The sequence below is a fragment of the Nematolebias whitei genome, chromosome 2 (assembly GCF_014905685.2).
Source record: "Nematolebias whitei isolate Nwh7 chromosome 2, NemWhi1, whole genome shotgun sequence".
NCBI classification, from domain to species: domain Eukaryota; kingdom Metazoa; phylum Chordata; class Actinopteri; order Cyprinodontiformes; family Rivulidae; genus Nematolebias; species Nematolebias whitei.
The window spans coordinates 16,594,593-16,615,480 of NC_056499.1; the positions used below are offsets into that span (position 1 = coordinate 16,594,593).

At 39.7% G+C, this 20,888-nt stretch overlaps 1 protein-coding gene across 1 annotated transcript; it reads right to left on the reverse strand.

Moving 5' to 3' along the window:
* Positions 1–10,998: 10,998 nt before the first annotated feature.
* Positions 10,999–17,719, reverse strand: spon1a (spondin 1a; the record flags this gene model as incomplete). The annotated part of the gene is made up of 8 exons (XM_037693429.1): positions 10,999–11,309; positions 11,434–11,700; positions 12,219–12,383; positions 12,588–12,755; positions 12,868–13,038; positions 14,638–14,820; positions 14,908–14,983; positions 17,654–17,719. Coding segments are annotated over 8 exons (1,260 nt in total), but the record flags the coding sequence as incomplete, so codon positions are not given.
* Between the last annotated feature and the right edge of the window lie 3,169 nt (positions 17,720–20,888).

The window sequence follows — 20,888 nt, forward strand, 5'->3', positions numbered from 1 at the left end:
GTAGGGAGGCCCAGACTTCCCTCTCCCCAGCCACTTGGTCCAGCTCCTCCGGGGGAAACCCGAGGCGTTCCCAGGCCAGCCGAGAAACATAGTCCCTTCAGCATGTCCTGGGTCTTCGTCTGGGTCTCCTCCTGGTGGGACGTGTCTGGAACACCTCACCAGGGAGGCGTCCAAGAGGCATCCTAACTATAAATTAGGGTAGGAACATAGATTGATCGGTAAATTGAGAGCTTCACCTTTTGATACAGCTCTCTCTTCACCATGACAGACCTGTACAGCGCCTGCTTCACTGCAGACGCTGCACCTATCCGCCTATCGATCTCACGTTCCATTTTTCCCTCATTCGTGAACAAGACACCAAGATACTTGAACTCCTCCACTTGGGGCAGGGCCTCCTCCCTAACCCGGAGAGGGCACTCTAACCTTTTCCGGCTCAAAACCATGGCCTCGGATTTGGAGGAACTGATCTTCATCCTGGCCGTGTCACACTCGACTGCAAACCACTCCAGCGAAAGCTGTAGATCACGATCTGATGAAGCCAACAGGACCATATCATCTGCGAAAAGCATAGACGCATTCCTAAGGTCACCAAAATGGATCCCCTCAACACCTTGGCTGCGCCTAGAAATTCTGTCCATAAAAGTTATGAACAGAATCGTTGACAAAGGACAACCTTGGCGGAGTCCAACTATCACCGGGAACAATCCCGACACTGCCGGTGATGCAGACCAGGCTCTGACACCGGTCATACAGGGACCTAATAGCCCGTATCAAAGGGCCCTGTACCCCCTCACAGGGTTCCCCAAGGGCTGCGGTCGAAAGCCTTCTCCAAGTCCACAAAGCACATGTAGACCGGTTGGGCAAACTCCCACGCACCCTCCAGGACCCTGTTGAGAGTGTAGAGCTGGTCCAGTGTTCCATGACCAGGATGAAAACCACACTGCTCTTCCTGAATCTGAGGTTCGACTATCCGACCAACCCTCCTCTCCAGAACCCCCAAATAGACCTTAGCAGGGAGGCTTAAGAGCGTGATTCCCCTGTAGTTGGAACACACTCTACGGTCCCCCTTTTTGAACAGGGGGACCAAAACCCCGGTCTGCCAATCCAAGGGAACTTCCCCCGATGTCCTCACAATATTGCAGAGTCGCATAAGCAAACACAACACTACAACATCCAGAGCCTTAAGGAACTCTGGGTGAATCTAATCCACCCCTGGGGCCCTGCCACCGAGGAGCTTTTTAACCACCTCGGTGACCTCAGCACCAGAGATTGAAGGGCCCGACCCAGAGACCCCAGGCTCCGCTTCCTTAGTGGAAGACTTGCCGGTGGGATTGAGGAGGTCTTCAAAGTATTCTGCCCACCGACCCATGACATCCCGAGTTGAGGTCAGCAGCACACCACCCCCACTATAAACAGTGTTGGTGGCATACCGCTTTCCCCCCTAGATGCCGGATGGTAGATCAGAATCATCTCGAAGCCGTGCGGAAGTCATTCTCCATGGCCTCTACAAACTCCTCCCATGCCCAAGTTTTTGCCTCAGCAACCACCCGAGCCACACGCCGCTTAGACTGCTGGTACTGCTTCAGGGGTCCCACAGGCCAAAAAGGCCCAATAGGACTCCTTCTTCAGCCTGACAGCATCCCTCACCAACAGTCTCCACCACCGGGTTTGAGGGTTGCCGCCGCGACAGGCACCAACAACCTTGCAGCCTCAGCTCCGGTAAACTACCTCGACAATAGAGGCATGGAACATGGCCCACTCAGACTCAATGTCCCCCACCTCCCCCGGAACATGTTTGAAGTTCTCCCGGAAGTGGGAGTTAAAGCTCTGTCTCACAGGAGACTCTGCCAGACGTTCCCAGAAAACACTCACAATACGTTTGGGCCTGCCAGGTCTGACCGGCATCCTCCCCCACCATCGGAGCAAACTCACCACCAGGTATTGGACAGCTCCGCCCTTCTCTTTACCCCAGTGTCCATGACATGTGGCCGCAGATCAGATGAGACAACGACAAAGTGGATCATTGAACTGCTGCCTTGTGTGTCCTGGTGCCAAGAGCACATATGGACACCCTTATGCTTGAACATGGTGTTTGTTATGGACAATCCATGACGAGCACAGAAGTCCAACAACAGAACGCCACTCGGGTTCAGATCAAGAGGGCTGTTCCTCCCAAACACACCCCTCCAGGTCTCACTGTCATTGCCCTTGTGAGCATTGAAGTCCCCCATCAGAACAAGGGAGTCCCCAGGAGGTGTACTTTCCAGTACCCCCTCCAAGGACTCCAAAAAGGGCGGCTAATCTGAACTGCCGTTTGGTGCATAAGCACAAACGACAGTCATAACCTGTCCCCCCACACGTAGGCAGAGGGAGGCCACCCTCTCATTCACTGGGGTGAACCCCAACACACAGGCACCAAGATGGGGGGCAATAAGTATGCACACTCCTGCTCGGCGCCTCTCACCAGGGGCAACTCCAGAGTGGAAGAGTGTCCAACCCCTCTCAAGGAAACTGGTTCCAGAGCCATGAGTAGAGGTGAGTCTGACTATTTCCAGCCGGAACCTCTCAACCTCACACACCAGCTCAGGCTCCTTCCCCACCAGTGAGATGGCATTCAACGTCCCAATAGCCAGCTTCTGTAGCCGAGGATCAGACCACCAGGGTCCTTGGCCACCACCCATCCCACATTGCACCCAACCCCTCGCCCACGTGCCCCACCTCCAGGCCTGGCTGCAGAGTGGGGCCCTGGTGACCCACATTCGGGCGAGGGAACATCAAGTCCATTTCTTTTACTCATCATAGGGGTGTTTGGATTCAGTATCTCAGAAAAATACAATATTGTGGAAAAGGTTCAATGTTGAAGACACCAGGTGCCACCCTCAAATCAGCTAATTAACTCAAAACACTTGCAGAGGCATTTAAATGGTAACAGTCTAATTATGTAGGCTACATGGAGAAGATTGCTGACTTGACAGTTCTCCAAAAGATGACCAGTAGCACTTTGCACAAGGAGGGCAAAACACAACAGGTCATTGTAAAAAAAAGCTGGCTGTTCACAGAGCTCTGTGTCCAAGCACAATAATAGATAGGCTAAGGGAAGGTGTGATGTAGTAGAAAAAAGTGTACAAGCAATAGGGATAACCACACCCTTGAGAGAATTGTGAAAAAAAAAAAAAAAAATTCCAAAATGTGGGGGGGATTCACAAACGGTGAACTGCAACTGACGTCAGTGCTTCAAGAACCACCACGCACAGACGTATGCAAGACAAGGAGTTCAGCTGTCACAGTCCTTGTGTAAAGCCACTGTTGAACAAGAGACAGTGTCAGAAGCGTCTCGCCTGGGCTAAAGACAGAAAGGACTGGGCTGCTGCTGAGAGGTCCAAATGTATGTTTTCTGATTAAAATAAATGTTGTGTTCCCTTTTGAAATCAAGGTCCCAGAGTCTGGAGGAAAAAAAGAGAAGCACAGAATCCACATTACTTGAGGTCCAGTGTCAAGTTTCCACAGTCAGTGATAGTTTGGGATGCCATGCCATCTGCTGGTGTTGGTCCATTGTATTTTCTGAGGTCCAAGGTCAATGCAGCCATTTACCAGGAAGTTTTAGAGCACTTCATGCTTTCTGCTGCTGACCAACTTTACAGAGATGCAGATTTAACTTTCTAGAAGGACTTGGCACCTGCACAGAGTGCCAAAGCTACCGTTACCTGATTTAAGGACAATGGTGTCCCTGTTCTTAATTGGACAGCAAACTCACCTGATATTAACCCCATAGAAAGTATAGGGGGTATTGTGAAGAGGAAGATGTGATACACCAGGCCCAACAATTCAAAAGAGCTCAAGGTCACTATCAGAGCAACCTGGGCTCTCACAACACCTGAGCAGTGCCACAGACTGATCGACTCCATGCCACACCACATTGCTACAGTAATCCAGTCAAAAGGAGCCCAAACTAAGTATTGAGTGCTGTACATGCTCATACTGTTCGTGTTCATACTTTTCAGTTGGCCAGCATTTCTAAAATATTTTTCTTTAATTGGTCTTAAGCAATATTCTAATTTTTTTGAGATACTGACTTTGAGGTTTTCATTAGTTGTCAGTTTTAATCATTAACATTAAAAAAATGAACATTTGAAATACATCAGTATGTGTATTGAATGAATTAATAAATGAATGAATGAATATAATATACAAGTTTCACCTTTGAATGGAATTGCTGAAATAAATTAACTTTTTCATGATATTCTAATTTTATGACCAGCACCTGTAATTGGGGGATAATAACATTTAACATATTAAGCATGAATAAATTGATAATACAACGTTCCCAGTTGTGTCTGTTTAGTCATATTCTAAAGTTTGAATTTACAATGACAATCAGAAATTACAGAAGCCTCAAGGGGAAGCTACAGCTTCAACATGAAATGTAAGACAATTTCACATTGTTGCTATGAGTCCTCGCAAAATGTGTTTCCCCAGCAACAGAATGATAACATGTCAGTGAAATCATTTTGTGCTATCTCTGAAAGTGTTTTTCTAGCCTTTGCTGGCATTACAGAGGTGACAGCGTTGAAAAAGAGGAGGGGTTGGGGGGTGGCGGGGAATGAGTGGGGCAATAAGGGGTATAGCCGTTTCAATTTTCAAATTAAACATGCATAACATTAGAGACAGATAATGAGCCAAACCCTGAGGGAGATTATCACTAGCCTGTGGCTGCAACTTCATACACCAAGGCCCTCATTTTGCCTCACTGACTATAATTATTTATTAAATGAAAGAATATGAATATGCACTAATGCTAATGGACATTTCTGACTTTCTGTTCCAATCTAACGAGTCATAAACTCAGAGTCTGTTGATTGTTGCAGAGCTCTATAAATCTGTAGAAAGGAGGCTTTGCGGGTTCACCACCTTATTGACTTTGCGTCCAAGGTTTATTAGTTTATGAAATTTTATATTTCCAGTGTGTCGACGAGGACACAAGTGGAACAGTTATGTTGTATCTCAGATTCCTTTTTCACTTAAAAAAGCAAAGCCTCTGTGGATGCTATCTTTTAACTATCTTTTTTGTATGTTTTTCAAGGAGTAAATGATGTAACCTTAACCAAAGTATTTACAAAGTAAATCAAATTAAAACAATCTGGCTGAAACAGTCACACACTATCCAGGTTTCACACTTTTTATTAATTCAATGAGTTCCTCCTGAATACAAAGCATTCCTAATAAAACAAGGAGTGTAATATATCCAAGAGATGGATGGATGGATGGATAGATTTGTTTTGATCATGTTACACAAATAGGAAACCAAAATCAGTGGGAAAAAATAAGAACACTGAAAAACTCTGTATAGTACGAATCATAAATAGGACATCTACTAAAAAGACTGTAGTGTTCAAATACAAGCTATTCTGATGGGGAAACACTCCAAGTGTCTGATCAAAATCTCATACTACAAGAGAAAAAGATCAGGAAAAAAAACAATTTTCTTCACAAGACATCAGAGCGTAATGTAAGTGAAATATCAAATCAAGTAGAACGCAGATATACCAAAATGATTTAGCTGTCGTGGTATGATGCATACCTCTCAGTTTAAAACAAGAGCATAAGCCTCTCAGAAAACGTGAACTTTTTTACATTTTATTTGTATTTATAAACCAACAAAACAGCGAGAAATGACATCAAATTCCTGTACAAAACTCCACATGTTTCCATGAAAACTCTAATAAAACTATCATAAATTTTCAGACATACACACATTAGAGAGACTGCACTGTCTAAGCAACTAGGTTTGAAAATGTATTTTAAAATGCATGTTATTTATAAAGGGCAGCACAGTGGCATAGTTGTTAGAGCTGTCACCTCTCAGCAAGCAGGTCATCCCGGTTCAAATCTCAGCCGAGGACCTTTCTGGGTGGAGTTTGCATGTTATCTCCATGCATGCGTGGGTTTTCCCCGAGTACTATGGTTTCCTCCCACAGACCAAAAACATGCATGTGAGGTTGATTGGTAACTCTAAATTGTCCCTAGGTGTGAGTGAGAGAGTGAATGGTTGTTTGTCTCTATGTGGCCCTGTAATGGACGTGCGACCTGTCCAGGTTGTACCCCACCTCTCGCACAGTGATAGCTGGACATGGGCACTAGTGACCTCCACGACCCAAAATGAATGAAGCAGGTAAAGATAATGGATGGATGGATGGATGTTATTTGTAAGTAATGTTGTCTCAAAGTTGTTAAACCTTCAAACAGAGATGTAAAAAATGCAATAAAATCAAAGAAACTGCACATGTTGAAAGGTCATAGACAGATGAGTAGGCAGCACAGGCACAGCTAATCCTGTTAGGGACTCTCTTGGGTTTGGCTACCAGGGGCAATCTGATGTGTAACAGAGTCATAAAGTCATTACAGTATTTTTTGTTTTCCTGTAGCAAACAAACCACAGCTGAATTAACTGTCTGTTGAAATCTAACATCAGCACTGGGGTAAAGCTGACAACAAGCTGAGAGGAAAGACGTGGACTTGGCTGGACACAGGTGGACATACGAGAAGCTCAGAAGGCAAATAGACACATGCACTGTGCATGTATGGGTTGTGTCTTGTTTATAGACCGTGTTGTGTTTTTTTTTTGTTTGTTTTTTTCCCCTCAGGACTAAAACATACATGCATAATGCCACTGATGCAGCATTGTGTTGTGGTATTAGGGTTATTTGCATCATGAGTCAAGATGTCTTGAATTTATACCCTAACACTCTACAGTGCCACATATGACACTGGTGTTGTGTTTCCAGAACATTGGTCCTTTCACAGTGTTCATCAGTGATAATGCAGATGGACCATTTATTACTGAGCAAGTCCAATAAGTGTGTGTGGATGGCAGATTTAAATGTCATACAGTTGCGTAATGCTTGGCGAACAATATAGTGATGCTTCATTTGCACGGTACATCCCTCATGCCAAGTAAAAGTACAATAAAACCGCTTGGTTTAAAAAAAATAAAAATCTACAAAACATCCCTTATTAAATTTTAGGTTCTGGTATTACCTGTACCTTTGATAGGAATAATAATAAAAAACATTCACCTCAGATAATTTTTTCAGGCGTTTACTCTTGTTGATTGACATAGTACTTACCTTGTTGCTGTATGTTCAACTGTTAAAATTTCTCATTTTTTTTAGCTTTAGTTAGGTATGGCATACCTAAAGGAAAAGTCATAAAAACATGATTGTGTGTGGGGTAGTAGAACTGGTAAAACACTACATCCCTACTGCACAGACTTTGGTTCCAAATATTCAAGGATTCAAGGCTCTTTATTTGTCATACGTACATGTGGTGGAATGAAATTGTGTACACGAGGTCCCAGTTACATCCAACAAAAGTATAAAACGTAAAAGAAAAACAGTAACACGATCTAAGATATGAACTAAGAAAAATGTTAACTAGAAATACGCTAAGCACTAGTAGTACAAAAATATGCCCAACAGCAGCACATATTGTTTTTGTATAATAATATACTGTACAACATAAAACAAGATGTCCTTGCTTTAATTATCAAAATTGAAAGAATGTACAATAGAAATAGGGTATATTATAGTCAAACACAGTCATTGTTTTAAAGCCATACACCTTTTGTCATCCTGTGGTCCCCCAGGCAATTTTGTTTAAACATCCCATTTGTGCTTATATTAGTTTCTCTCTATGCTTCCATGCTTGTGGAATGTGTAGGACTTCCCTGTGTGTGGTTGTGTTGGCATGGAAACAGGAATGGTATTGTTATGTGTGTTTTGAATTTTTTCACCTCGGTCCCTGAAGCTCCACAGTAAGGAAAGCCTAACACCACCCCTCCCCCCTTACTACACACGAGAGGAGAGGGGTAGAATCTCTCCAGAGCTCAGAAAACGCATGCACATAAAACTCTTCAACTTTATTGCTGCTGTAAAATGAAAATAAACTATATGCTAAAAAAATCACACACTAAATATTACTAAACCCTCAAAACATGTTCTCGTCACTTTACAGTACACACGTACCCCCTACCCCCCACATGCATGCATATATGTATATATAAAAATATATATATATATATACATACACACAGAGTGTGTGTGTATACGTATGTATGTATGTACACATTCATACAGTATATATACATACATACACACATGCATACAGTATATATACATACATATACACATGCATACAGTTTATATACATACATACACACATGCATACAGTATATATACATACATACATACATACATACATACATACATACATACATACATACATACATTTCCAGCTTTTGCAATGAACTTTTGACAATATCCCGTCAGATTTGTTCTGTCTCAAACTTGTCCTAAACACCAACAAAACCAAAGGGATGTTATTTTCAAACAGGAAGTTGGTGTTAGGATAATTTAATATTATCCCTTCCACTGATTAAATAAATATGCCACACAAGAAGGAGCAGATATTTTTCTTTACCCCAGGTTTAATCTTGAAAGATGGAACAGCGTTGAAAAACAAGCAGGCAATATGTTTACATGTCTCTTCTTCTCCAAGTCTGCTCAAAGAGAGCATAAAGAAATGTCTTTTTATAATGTTATCAGAGGTGCTGCCTTCCAGAGGGCCTTGAGTTTATCAGTTGAAAAGCTCCATGCTTCAGCTTCACTCTGTCCAGACAAAACATCTCTTAACACACACACACATGGTAATCAGATAAATAACATTGGACTTCAGTAGGTGAAAAACATCTGTGACCTTTCAAATCTCCATCAGTCGTCCCATCAGTTCTTCCCTTGATTTTATCTTCGAATGGTGCTCCTATTGAGTTTGTCAATTCTTACAAATATTGGGGTATCTTGGTCGATTCGCATCTCTCTTTTAAGCTCCACGTGGAAAACTTGGTAAGGAAACTGAAAGTTAATTTTTATTTATTTTTTTGTAACTGCAACTTTCCTTCCCTCCATTGACTACGGTGACATTATTTACATTGATAGATCATTTCTACCTTAAATAACCAAACAGACAACACAGTGTAAGGTCACAACCAAGCTTTTGCAAAAGGGGAGCCACAGCTTAAAACTAAAAGAGCTGACAGCTGAAGACTCCGAAGACCTCTTGTTTGGGCTTGCTTTTTTTATTGACAGCAGGGATGGGGGGTTGAGGAGTGTGAAAAACAAGATAAGACAAAGGCTTGTTCACGAAACTTGGCAGGTTCCCCTTTAATCATGGAGGAGCATCTTGACCTGGAACATTCTGTGGTTTTACAAAAATCAGTTCTCAGAAACTGCTGCATGGGTAAACTTTATCAGTTCCTGTCAGTTGGTTTAACTTAGCAAGTGCACAACTTTAAGGTCAAACAGGCACTCTAAGACAAAGAGTGATAAAGTTTATGATACGAAAACCCTAACATACATGAACGCCCCTACAAGCACCCTGCAGATGTTGGACGTTGTCTATCATGGTGCACTAAGATTTATAACTGGCTGTAACTACCGTACCTACCACTGCACCCTGTATTCACTGGTTAAGTGGTCATCATTAACTTTACGTAGACTCTTTCACTTGTACATTTTCATCTTTTTCATCTGTTGCCTTCTTATATCTCCTCCTACATGTCACTGTGTGAGTGCAGCTACAGCGTGCGCTCTCAGGACATTATCACCTGCAGTGTTCCCTCAGTGAGGACTGAACTAGGCAAAAGGGACTTCTACTCCGCCCGTTTCCTGGAATATCTTACAAAAAGATCTGAAGCTCTCGACCTTGACCTCTCCAAGTGGCTTCAAACAGCTGCTAAGTTCATGGCAAAAACCAATGCAGACATGTTCCTGTTTTAGTTTTCTACAATCTGTTTTTGTTTAGTTTTTTTTTTTTAATTATCATTTTCTTTCATTTATTCTTCTCAATTTATATGCTTTCTTTTATGATTGTCTACTGTTGTCATCACTCTTTGTTAAAAACAGGTCTTTCGTAAATGAGTCCCTGAGGCTGAATGAGATGAACCTGTATAAATAAAGGTTGAATAAATATGATTTTTTTGTTTGATTTGTTTAACTGGGTTCTTTTATCTACCTTGAGTCCTTTATGAAAATCTGATGATGTTTTAGGTCATTTATGCAGAAATAAAGAAAAAATAAAGAAAATTATAAAGTGTTCACAAACTTTAAAGCACCTGTGTGTGTGGGGGTGTGGGGGGGGGGGGGTGCATTTGTATGTTTTTCATAAACAGATATAGCCAGAAGTCAGCAATCGGTGAATAAAGCAGTTTTTTTTTTCTTTTTTTATATATAATATCAGCTTGATATCTCCATCTAGTGGTATCACAAGTATACACCAAAAGCCACCTGCATTTCATTTTCATCTTAATAAAATGACAAATCCATGTGACAAGTTGTCACATTTACTTTTATTGTAAAGGTAATATTCAAAATATTAATATGTTAGAGGGTCAGCAATGAAGAAACAGACAAACATACATCTAGAAAACGGTTACACAAGACTTTGGTAAGAATTTGAGCACATTCTAAAAAATATATATAAAATAGAAACACACAAAAACAACACTTTTTTTTTTTTGTTTAACAATGTTTCAAACCATAAAGATGTCAGTCTTGTTGCATTTATCTGGTCAATATTTTAGTGGCATACAAAAAGATAACAGAACATTACTCTATGATTCCTACAAACAACTGAAAGTGAAGGCATATAAAACATTGGAATTGTTGGCCCCCTGTGCTTCAAGGTCTGGAATATATTTAACAAATTATAGACAACACAAGATTTAATAGTTCTTTTTCTGATCAGTTTATCAGTTCATCATTCATAATTACATTTCTCAACACTTATTATACAACAAGTTTACAGTAACATTGCAAAAGATTTATATGTTGGTCAGCGCTAGATTAAAAGCACAGCAGGTTCAACCAAATTCGAATCCAGAGTTTTTCAAAGAGATTAAAAAGTTCATTTTCTTTTAACAGCTGACCTGAGCTCTGGATTTGCCCCATGATGATAAAAAAAAGGTATAATTTCAGCCCTAAACAGAGTGCATTGGATCATTGTGCGACAGTATGCCTTGTTCTGTTCCCAGTCCCACTGTCAATTCAACTTCCAGCTCTCTTCTTGTCAACCACCCTGTTTGCTATCGACTTCCTAGCAGGGGTGGACGTTACATGCCCTGATCTCCTTTCTGTCCTTGCAGCTGGACAGCTGGACAGTCTTAAACTTCTGCTTTACTGACATGAGTCGTTCTTGAATACCTCCACCGCATAGTTTGGTGCAATCTGTCCAGCTTGACCATGGTCTCATTCTACACCCTGAAGGTACAAAGAAAACAAAGAAAAAAGGTTTACAATAAGGACTATCTGTATTTCTTAAGGCAGCTGTGTGTTTTGAACTTCTGCTGTACAGTATTTCACTTGCAGGAGTGTCGATACCAACCTGGGTGCTCAGTGTTGCCCTCAGCCCTGCCTTGTTTGCTCCTTCGTTTTTCACGCTGTTCCTTGCGTCGTCTCTTCTCTTCACTATTGCCTTGCCCTCTACTGCACTTTCTAATCTTACATTTCTTCCTCTGGATAGTTTCCAAACAGGGGTCTCCTCCAAACTGGGGCTCCATCATCACAATGCGAGTCCGAATTGTGTGACCTTTCCCACAGGATTTGTTGCACTCAGACCACTCCGTCCACTCAGACATGTCACAGTCTACGGCTGAGGACAGAGACGGGTACAAAGGAAGACAAGAAACAATGACGTGTGTTTTCAAGTAATTTATAGCACAGAATCATAAACATTTTAATCTTGTTTTTTAATAATATACAGTATATTTGGTACTCCGGTTTCCTCACACAGACCAAAAACATGCATGTTAGGCTGCCTTCAGGCCCAGGCCTCCCTTGCAAAAGAGATCTGTGATCTCAGTGGCATTTGCCTTGTAAAGGTTAATAAATAAACAATATTTGAAGCAATTCAAACCAGATCATATATCCTAGAAATGGTTTTATTTTATTAATAATGACACCAATATTTACCAAATTGCAAAGAGGCAGGATTTGATAGAGGAGCTATCTAAACAAAATAGAGGGCTTGTAAGCAGACTACAAAACATGCATAAAGAAAACGGGTTTCATAACAAAAGTTCAAATTACTTTTAAGTACCAAACATTTTTTTGTGCATATAATTAATTGTTTTAATTGTGGGTTTGCAGATGAGAAAATGTCTAACTTACGACACTCAGGCAGCATGCACTTCTCCACCTGTTCCACATCTTCATTACAGTCTCCCAGCTCTGCAGGTGATTTGAACATGCGCTGTCGTGTCCTCAGACCCTTCCCGCATGTCACGCTGCAGTCACTCCACTCTGACCATGGAGTCAGCAAGCATGGGATTGTATCTGCTCATAACAGAATTCACCCAGTAAGATGTACGTCTGTTGTTAAGATTTGTAACTAATACAGTAATACAAAAATAAAATAAGTATCACGGAGAAAATATACAATAATCAGTTGCTGTATTTTCTTCCTGGGCCTTATTTTCTCCAGATGTATAGTATAAAATAATTTGAGACCGTTAAAGTACATAAACCATTGTTACTCACGACATTCCGGCATCATGCACTTCTCCACTTGTAAAACCTCTGTGCCACAAATGGAGCCATCTGCAGGAGGCATCTTCACCAAGCGCTCTCTCCTCTTCATGCCAAGACCACAAGTAGCACTACACGGGTCCCATTCACCCCACTCTGTAACCAGACAACTGCTGGGAGCTACGGTCAAGAAGAGAACACAAAGTAAAGTTAAAAGTAATTAAATAAAAACATACAAACTATGCATTTTTTATTAATGGAAGCGTTGTAAATAGACAAGCCCAAAACTCACAGCAGTCCTCGTTAACCACACAGTCTTCAGTCTCTTGGGTGGGCACAGTGCACACTGAACCTTCATCAGGGAACTGTTTCACATAACGTTCCCTGGAACGAGTGCCTGCCCCACAGGAAATACTACACGGCGACCATGTAATCCACTCTGACATCATGCAGGTGGAAGGATCTTAATAGAACAAGAAGAAACACAAAAATGTCACCAAATCCATACAACATTTTGGAATAAGAAACAATATTTGTTGACGGGGATAGAATAAAACATATTGTACTGAAATAACACTAAAAGCATACAAAATATATATTTTTTAATACAGTGTATTTAAAAAGAACAATCAAAGCTTTTTAACTGAATCTTATTAAAACGGATAATTACCTCCGAGTACAAATTAGTACTGTCATTATTTTTTTTCCTGCAGTTCTACGTTAAAACATCTGGCAAAATTAAAGATGCTGTTTCGATTTGCATGGTTTGAATGAGTTTAGGTGCATTTAAAGCTATGAAAACATATAATGTGTGCATGTCATAAGGTTAAAAATCCCCTATTACTATTCAACTCAGAAATGTTTATATCAGACAATAAAAAATCTAAATAAACTGGCGCATAAGGGCAATGTCATGTTTGTGGAATGGATAGAAACAACTTTGTACAGTTATCTGAACCATCCCAACATTTACATATGACAGCCATGTAATATATGTCACTCATTCATATAATAATTTTTCCTCAATCTACAAAGTAATAGATTAGAGGTTAAGCTTAGTTTCTTGTTCAGGCTTGAACATGTATTGTACTCTTGTGCTCTGAAAGGCATGTATAAAACTGTACATATTTTTAATTAAAATTTTATGTTAAATGTAGTAGATTAACCTTGGTAAAAGCTTTGAAACATGTTATAAAAAAACTTCATGCATAAAAGAGGATTAATAGAAAAGCATGTATGGGCAACAAAATAAAGTCACCATTGTTTTGAATGCTGCAAGTTTTTGTTATTGATTAATTGTGGTCTGTACATGTGGGACAGAAAAAAATGCTCACAAAACTATTGAAAACAAACAAAACAAACCTTTTGACTTTATTGTTAATTAAAACTGCACATATAATGACTCTATTTTTATTTAAATCATACTTAAATGTCATTCTCATTTTATTTAACTGCATTGTTTAAATAACTGTGTGTGGGGGTGTGGGGGGGGTTAACATTTGGGTATAGAATAATGAAAAATAAAATGCGTATTTAAATGCCAGATGTAAATTTAGAAAGCAAATATGCTCTGAAAATTGATACTGATGGTTTTCTCTGTCAACAAAATGTGCTTTTGTTTTTTTATAAACAACACACAGATGATTTATAACACACAGGTGATTTATGAGAAGACATTCTGTACACATTTCATCAGAGGGTTAAATTAGTCTTAGTTCAAAACAAAGAAACGCTTTGTTGGTACTTAGAATGAAGATTCTGTTTAAGTCAACCATGTTCACTGAGTTCTTGGAAATCAATAAAACACCATCTGTAAACTGTATTTAAAACAACATAATGTCACTGGCAACATGACATTGATGCTAAATGCTGTCACCAATGGACTACTTTAAGATGTTCAAGCTGAAGAGTTTAATGTTCAACACTGAATAACAGTTATTGAAAACAAATACACTTTCACCATTGATATTTGTCAAAAATGCTGAGTTTTTCAATTATCATCATATAGCACGTCTGTTTTTCAGCTAACAAACTGCCCTTTAGTTTTTAGAAAGATACCCACCTTCATCACTGCAGCCAGGCCCCATGCACGGCTCAAAGTCCTGAGTATGTGGACAGGGAACACTCAGGTCCAACTGAGCTTTCAGCATCCTCTGTCTCATTCGCTTACCCTTCTCACAAGTGGCTGAACTGCAGGCAGACCACGGAGACCAGTTGGAGTAGATACATGTTTCAGGAGTGTCATCTGCAACATGACAGAGAGAAGGGATGTTCTATGATGGTCTGCCACTAGTACGCATGATTTTAGAGAAAATAAGTACAAGGTTCTTACCTTCCTCCTTCTCCTCCTGGGCAATATCTGCTACAATGTCATCTACATTATCTGGCACAATGTTGCACTGTTCACCCTGAGGACACACAGAAACAGCAATTTTTGTACAGTAGTAAAAATGCTCTGTATGTTCCTGTACTGAATCCCAGTGTCATGCTCCCATAGCTGCCTCTAGATGCCACTGCAGGACTGCAACCTTTTTTATTTTGTTCTGTTTTGCCACTGGATTTCCTAAACTGTTTTACATCCCCATTAAAAAAGTCTAATTCAAAAACAGTTTGAATAAATGTATTTTGTATGACTTAATTTATGTACTTTATTACTTTGGAGTTCCTGGAAAAGTCATATCATGAGACATTTGAGGTATTTTATCATTTGCCATGCTTAATGTAGTGTGTCCCCCAAAAGTATTAAAGTGCAGTAGACTGAAACTATAATCACTTCAGGGTTTAAAATTTTACTTTTTAAAATGATAGCAATAAGAAAAACTGTAGAATAATTTCAGCTTTTGCTTTATGTATGCCTCCAAAACAATATATAAATACAGATTTTTAAATAGTTTGATCCTGGCAAAGATATTCATTTTACGCCCATTTGAATCCTTTGTGTATGCCACATCCTTCTCATCTTGCAGTAAGAAAGTTACACGTTTGGCACAGTTCCCATAGGTCAAAAACATGCATGTTAGTGTAACTAGTGACCCTAAATTGTCTGTGCTCTGTTGATTTTTATGAGGGTCTTAAATTTGTCATCATTTAAAATATTGTACTTTGATTGTACAAAGATCTAGTGAGTGAGTGATCCACTGAAAGATAGTCAACAAATGTACTTTAAAAAGCCTCTGAGCAAGTTTGAATGATGCTTTGAATCAATTACAGTCTGCACCATTTAATGTACCTCGAGTCAGTTTTGCTATATGTTGCTACATGTAAGCCAACATTACATCTGTACACGGAAGAATTTGTCACTTTTAAATAAACACTTGTGACCCAGTGGAACTGGAGGCTAAGTGATCAGTGCCATCACTCTGTCTCTGCAGGTTTTATAGAAAAGGAAGAAGTGGGTAAAGATAATGGATGAATGGATGGATGAATGTTGAATTTTGTGAATCATGAGGCATTTTGTGTTTTTTCCATGTTATTTATTGTTCCTTTGATCAATTTGAACTGACTTGGATCTTAGGTCTATCTGTCAAAATGTTTTTTATGGAACTGGTACATGTTATAAAAGTGGTATTTGGTTTAATTTTATCTGACCCTTTGGCTCATAAATTTTGAAACTGTGTGCATTTTGTGGCATACCTAACTTATTATTATTATTAATATTATTATTATTATTAGAGTCCATCCGATATGGAAATTTTGGCTATCATCCGATAATGGGAGGTGCAGGTTGGTGCCAACGAGTGATATAATGGCTGGAAATTTTTGAGCATTGTCCACCCCCAAGAATCTAAGTAAACAGCTACTTTTAAACCTGTTTTAACACTTGAAGTTATGAGTCTTCCTAACATGCATTCACATTTTCTATCGTCCACGCTTCACTATTAAGTGTGTCACAAAAATATAAATTAAACAAAAAAGTCCTTCCCTGTTCATTGTTTAAACAGTCAGCCACGTATGGTGAAGTCCTAATAAGTATTGACCGCAGCAGTGTTTATATATATATTTTTTTCTTTGCAGAGAAGCAAAGCTTTCAGATAAACAATGCATTTTATTGAGGATGACAAAGATAACATTACGAACTATATTTTACCTCTATGTTAAATTTATTGTTCTGGGTAATGCTTTACAAAGCAATAGCCTATGCTAGGTTATATAAATATTAGCTTGCTAATTTGAGAGGCTAATGACAAGCAGGTTGGAGGATTGAAGATAATTTATTATTGTTGTTGTTTTACAGATCAGTTACAATAAACTTACCTTGCTTTGTTCAGCTAAATATGCTACACAGTATTGTTCCCTGCTTTGGCTGTGCTGAAAGTGAAACTGAAACTTAATGTAGAAGGCCATGACTTGAAAGTAGTCTTCATGCGCCCTTTGCTGAATACATTGTACATTTACGGCTCGTTCCATACATTTTAGGAGTAAAAATTAGAAGTGTTTATATCGGCGCATAATGGGCCAATTATCACTGATACCGATATGTCCCCAAATGCCTATGTCTAAAATAATGGCCCCGCCAATATATCGGTTGGGATGTACTTATTATTGTATTTTTGCAGCATGATGATGTTTTGTTGTTTGATATCTGCTGAGACCTCATTTGTCTTTATGTTCAGAGTATGAAGCAATGACTTCAAAATTTGAACACAATAGATGTGTGTGATAACCTGGAGATAGTCTAAAAAATTATGTGTGGCAGCAAGCTTTTTTCTCATACTGTAATAACTTGTCAAGTGTTATTGAGATAATTTGAGTTAAAAATGTTCACAATTGCACATCCAAAAGGATACATCCTGCAAAATAAATTAATAAATGAATGAATAAAATCCAGCTTTGTTAAAAAAAAAAAAAAAAAAAAGAATATGTAACAAAAACATGTGCAGGGCCTCATTGGAAAACTTAGCTTTAGTACTGAAACGGTGGTATTTTGATGAAAGGATATTTATTTCTAAATAGAAGAAATGCATGAATCCTTACCATATGTAATTAAATATAGTATGTTGTTGCAACGTAACAAGTCGGCAATTACAAATAACCATTTTAATTTAGAATATTTTTTGCTGGTGGGAAGTCAAACACACCTTTCTGGCAATGCGTTCCACCACAACCCTGGCCACAGGAGTGATGGCGCCTCCCTCAGGGTCATAAAATGGGCTTTGAGGATGATCCAGACTGGTCAAGGGATGGATCTTGTCCTGGGGCACTGAAGGCTTGTTGGGAGACTAAAGCAAACAAAAATAAAGTTATTAACACAATAAGTATTTATTTTTACTGTGCTTTAAGTATTACTTTTTGCTCTTTATATTGTTGCTATTGTTGGGTGTAACTGGGACCCTGCGAACATAATTTCGTTCCACCTCATGTACCACATGTGATGAGAATGACAACAAAATTGACTTGAACTTGAAGTATGAAAATGTTAGAAAACGTGTGCAGCATGAAGCAATGGATCACACAGTCCGATTTTTGTTTTGTTTGGTTGTTTATTAGTTTTTAACAGACTTGTACCAGATATTCAAAATGACAAAACATATGTCCTGCTAAGTAGAGTTTTCAAAGTCAAAGAACGGCTGCAGAGAAGTTCTGTACTTTACAGGGGAGATTTTCTTATTAGTCAACAGTAAAGGTCTACCAGCATGGGGCTGATAGAAGCAATGCCAGAGGCAATCCAGAGGCAGAAGACCAGCCCATTCTTCACCCCCCAACCGAGACCACTCAGAGAGGAAAAAAAAAAGAGAGAAACTGCAGCATGTTTTCACTGTGTGTAACAGGGAAAGATAGAGAGCAAGGACAGTGAGTGGCCACTGACTAAATGAAACAGTACAAGTAATGGCACAAAGGGTAGATCTCATTACTCTGTTACAGGCCTGTGCTTTTAATGACTTTGTCCCTGAGAGTCAACGTCTCCACACTTTGTAATGACGAGTTTCCTTGTCTTCTGCTTTATTCAACAATTTTTGGATACAAGTTATTTTATTTTATTAATTTATTTTATTTTAAATTGTATGTATGGATATGAGTGATGTTAATCAGACAATCAAAGCAGAAACATAAGGGAGTACAGACAGGAGAAGGTCCACTAGATGGCGCCATCCCTACAGTGCCCCTCCCCCATCAAGGATGCCCCCTGGAGTCCCCAAGAACAACCCCCCCCCCCCCCCATTCACTCTCTCACTCACACCTAGGGACAATTTAGAGTTATCAGTCAGCCTAACATGCATGTTTTTGGTCTGTGGGAGGAAACCGGAGTACCCGGAGAAAACCCACGCATGCACAGAGAGAACATGCAGGCTCCACCCAGAGGGGCCCCCGGACCGGGGTTTGAGCCAGGGACCTGCTTGCTGAGAGGCAGCAGCTCTACCAGTTGTGCCACCGTGCTGCCTGACAGCTAGTGAAACTAATTTATCATTTAGCGGATTATCGTTGTTGCTGACTTTGGAAACCTAGTGAAATTAGCTTCCACTAAATTAGCGTTCACCATCTTTAAATCCACTTAACTTTCACAAGCTTGTTATTGTCTGTCGTGGACATGTCTCGAAGAGTCCGTTAGGCACACTGTTGGCTTACTGTGTGTACATGTGACAAGATGTGATTTGTCGAATATGGGTTAGCACAGGTGACATTTTGGTTAGCTGTACCCGCCACTGCTATGTATTATAGACACAATTCAATGCAGTTATTTTTCAGTTTATTTATTTAGCGCCAAGTCACAACAGAGGTTATCTCAGGGCACTGAACAAAAACATTCACTTACATTATAGATGCCATTTAGTAAAGTTATCTACCAAAGGAAGAAAGGATGCCAGCAGGCATGCTGAGTCATGGAGCTGAATATGCTTGTCAGTCCAAAGAGCCAGAGTGATTTAATTGTGTAAATGTAAAAGTCTTGAAGGACACCACAATGAAGGTGTTGACCCCTTCAAAAGAGATTCTAACAATGTTAAGTATCATTATTAGGGGTGTACTGGTACACGTGGATGTATTGAACCGCTTCGGTACGGCATGTTCGGTTCGGTCCACGTGTATACCGTTTCGGTTATTTTTTCACTCATTAAATTGTATTAACGAGAGATTATGTGCCACGGAACTAAAGTTCCTAAGCGTGTTTCATCATGGCACTATAGTCTTGCAGCATGCGTAGCATTAGCATTCTAGCATCTCGTTGATGTCTCTTGTTTGGGAACATTATGGGAACTGAGGAACAGCTTCTACCCTGAGGCTGTTAGACTCATGAATCTCTAACTAGAATAATCACTGTGAAAAACCATATCATGTTGCTGCTGATCTGTTTCATGTTGCTGCTGATCTGTTTCAATGTTGATGTGTTCATGCGTGCACATCTGCTCACAGACTCATGTTCATGTTTGTGGTGTTGTTCAATGTTTTATGTTATGAGTGCTTAGTGTATATTTAGTTGATGTTTTTCTTAGTTCATATCTTAGATGTTATTACTGTTTTTCTTATACATTTTATTGTTGGATGTAACTGGGACCCTGCGTACATAATTTCGCTCCACCACATGTACCACATGAGGTGCGAATGACAATAAAGAAACTCTGACTCTGACTCTGATTATGGCTTTCTTGTTAAAAGACAAGTGAACAAATCCAAAGCTGTGTGTCAACGTTGTTTCACAGAGATTGGATCTGCAGCAGGCAACACGTCTAACTTGTTAACGCGCTTGAAACAACAAAATCCGAATGTGAACATCTCTTCTACAGAATAGCTGCCCTGGTGCAATGACTGATAACAGCAGCATTTAAACAACCTTTATCAGGTAATTCAGATTGGTCCAAAGCAATAACACAATCTGTAGGAGTTTTTAAAGCTATGGATTTATGTCCATATTCTGTTGTTGCTGCACCGGTTTTAAAGTTATTGAACCCCGCTACAACATCATAGCAACACTTCAGCCAAAAAGTTGAAGCAGCACTTTATGAAAAAGCTAAAACTGATATTGTCAACAAGCCCTGGAGCCCAGATTTAAAACTCTGCCACATGATGATGAGTGAGAGCATATTCAACCACCTCATAACAAATGATGACCGTTCAAGAATAGGTATTGTCATTTTATTATTATTATCTAGTTAACTTTTTTTTTTTTTTTTTTTTTTTAATTATAGTCTCATTAACTCTTTTTTTTTTTTTTTTGACCTTTTTGTGTTTTATTTTCAGTCTGGGATAGAGATAGCAGCTGAGTCTTGTTCCTATTCAGGGAAATCCACCAGAGATCACCTCCAGTTAAGAAGTCTGTGATGACTGAACTCTGAACTTTTCCAGGGACAGATGGGAGCAGGTCCAAGAGGTTGTGAGTAA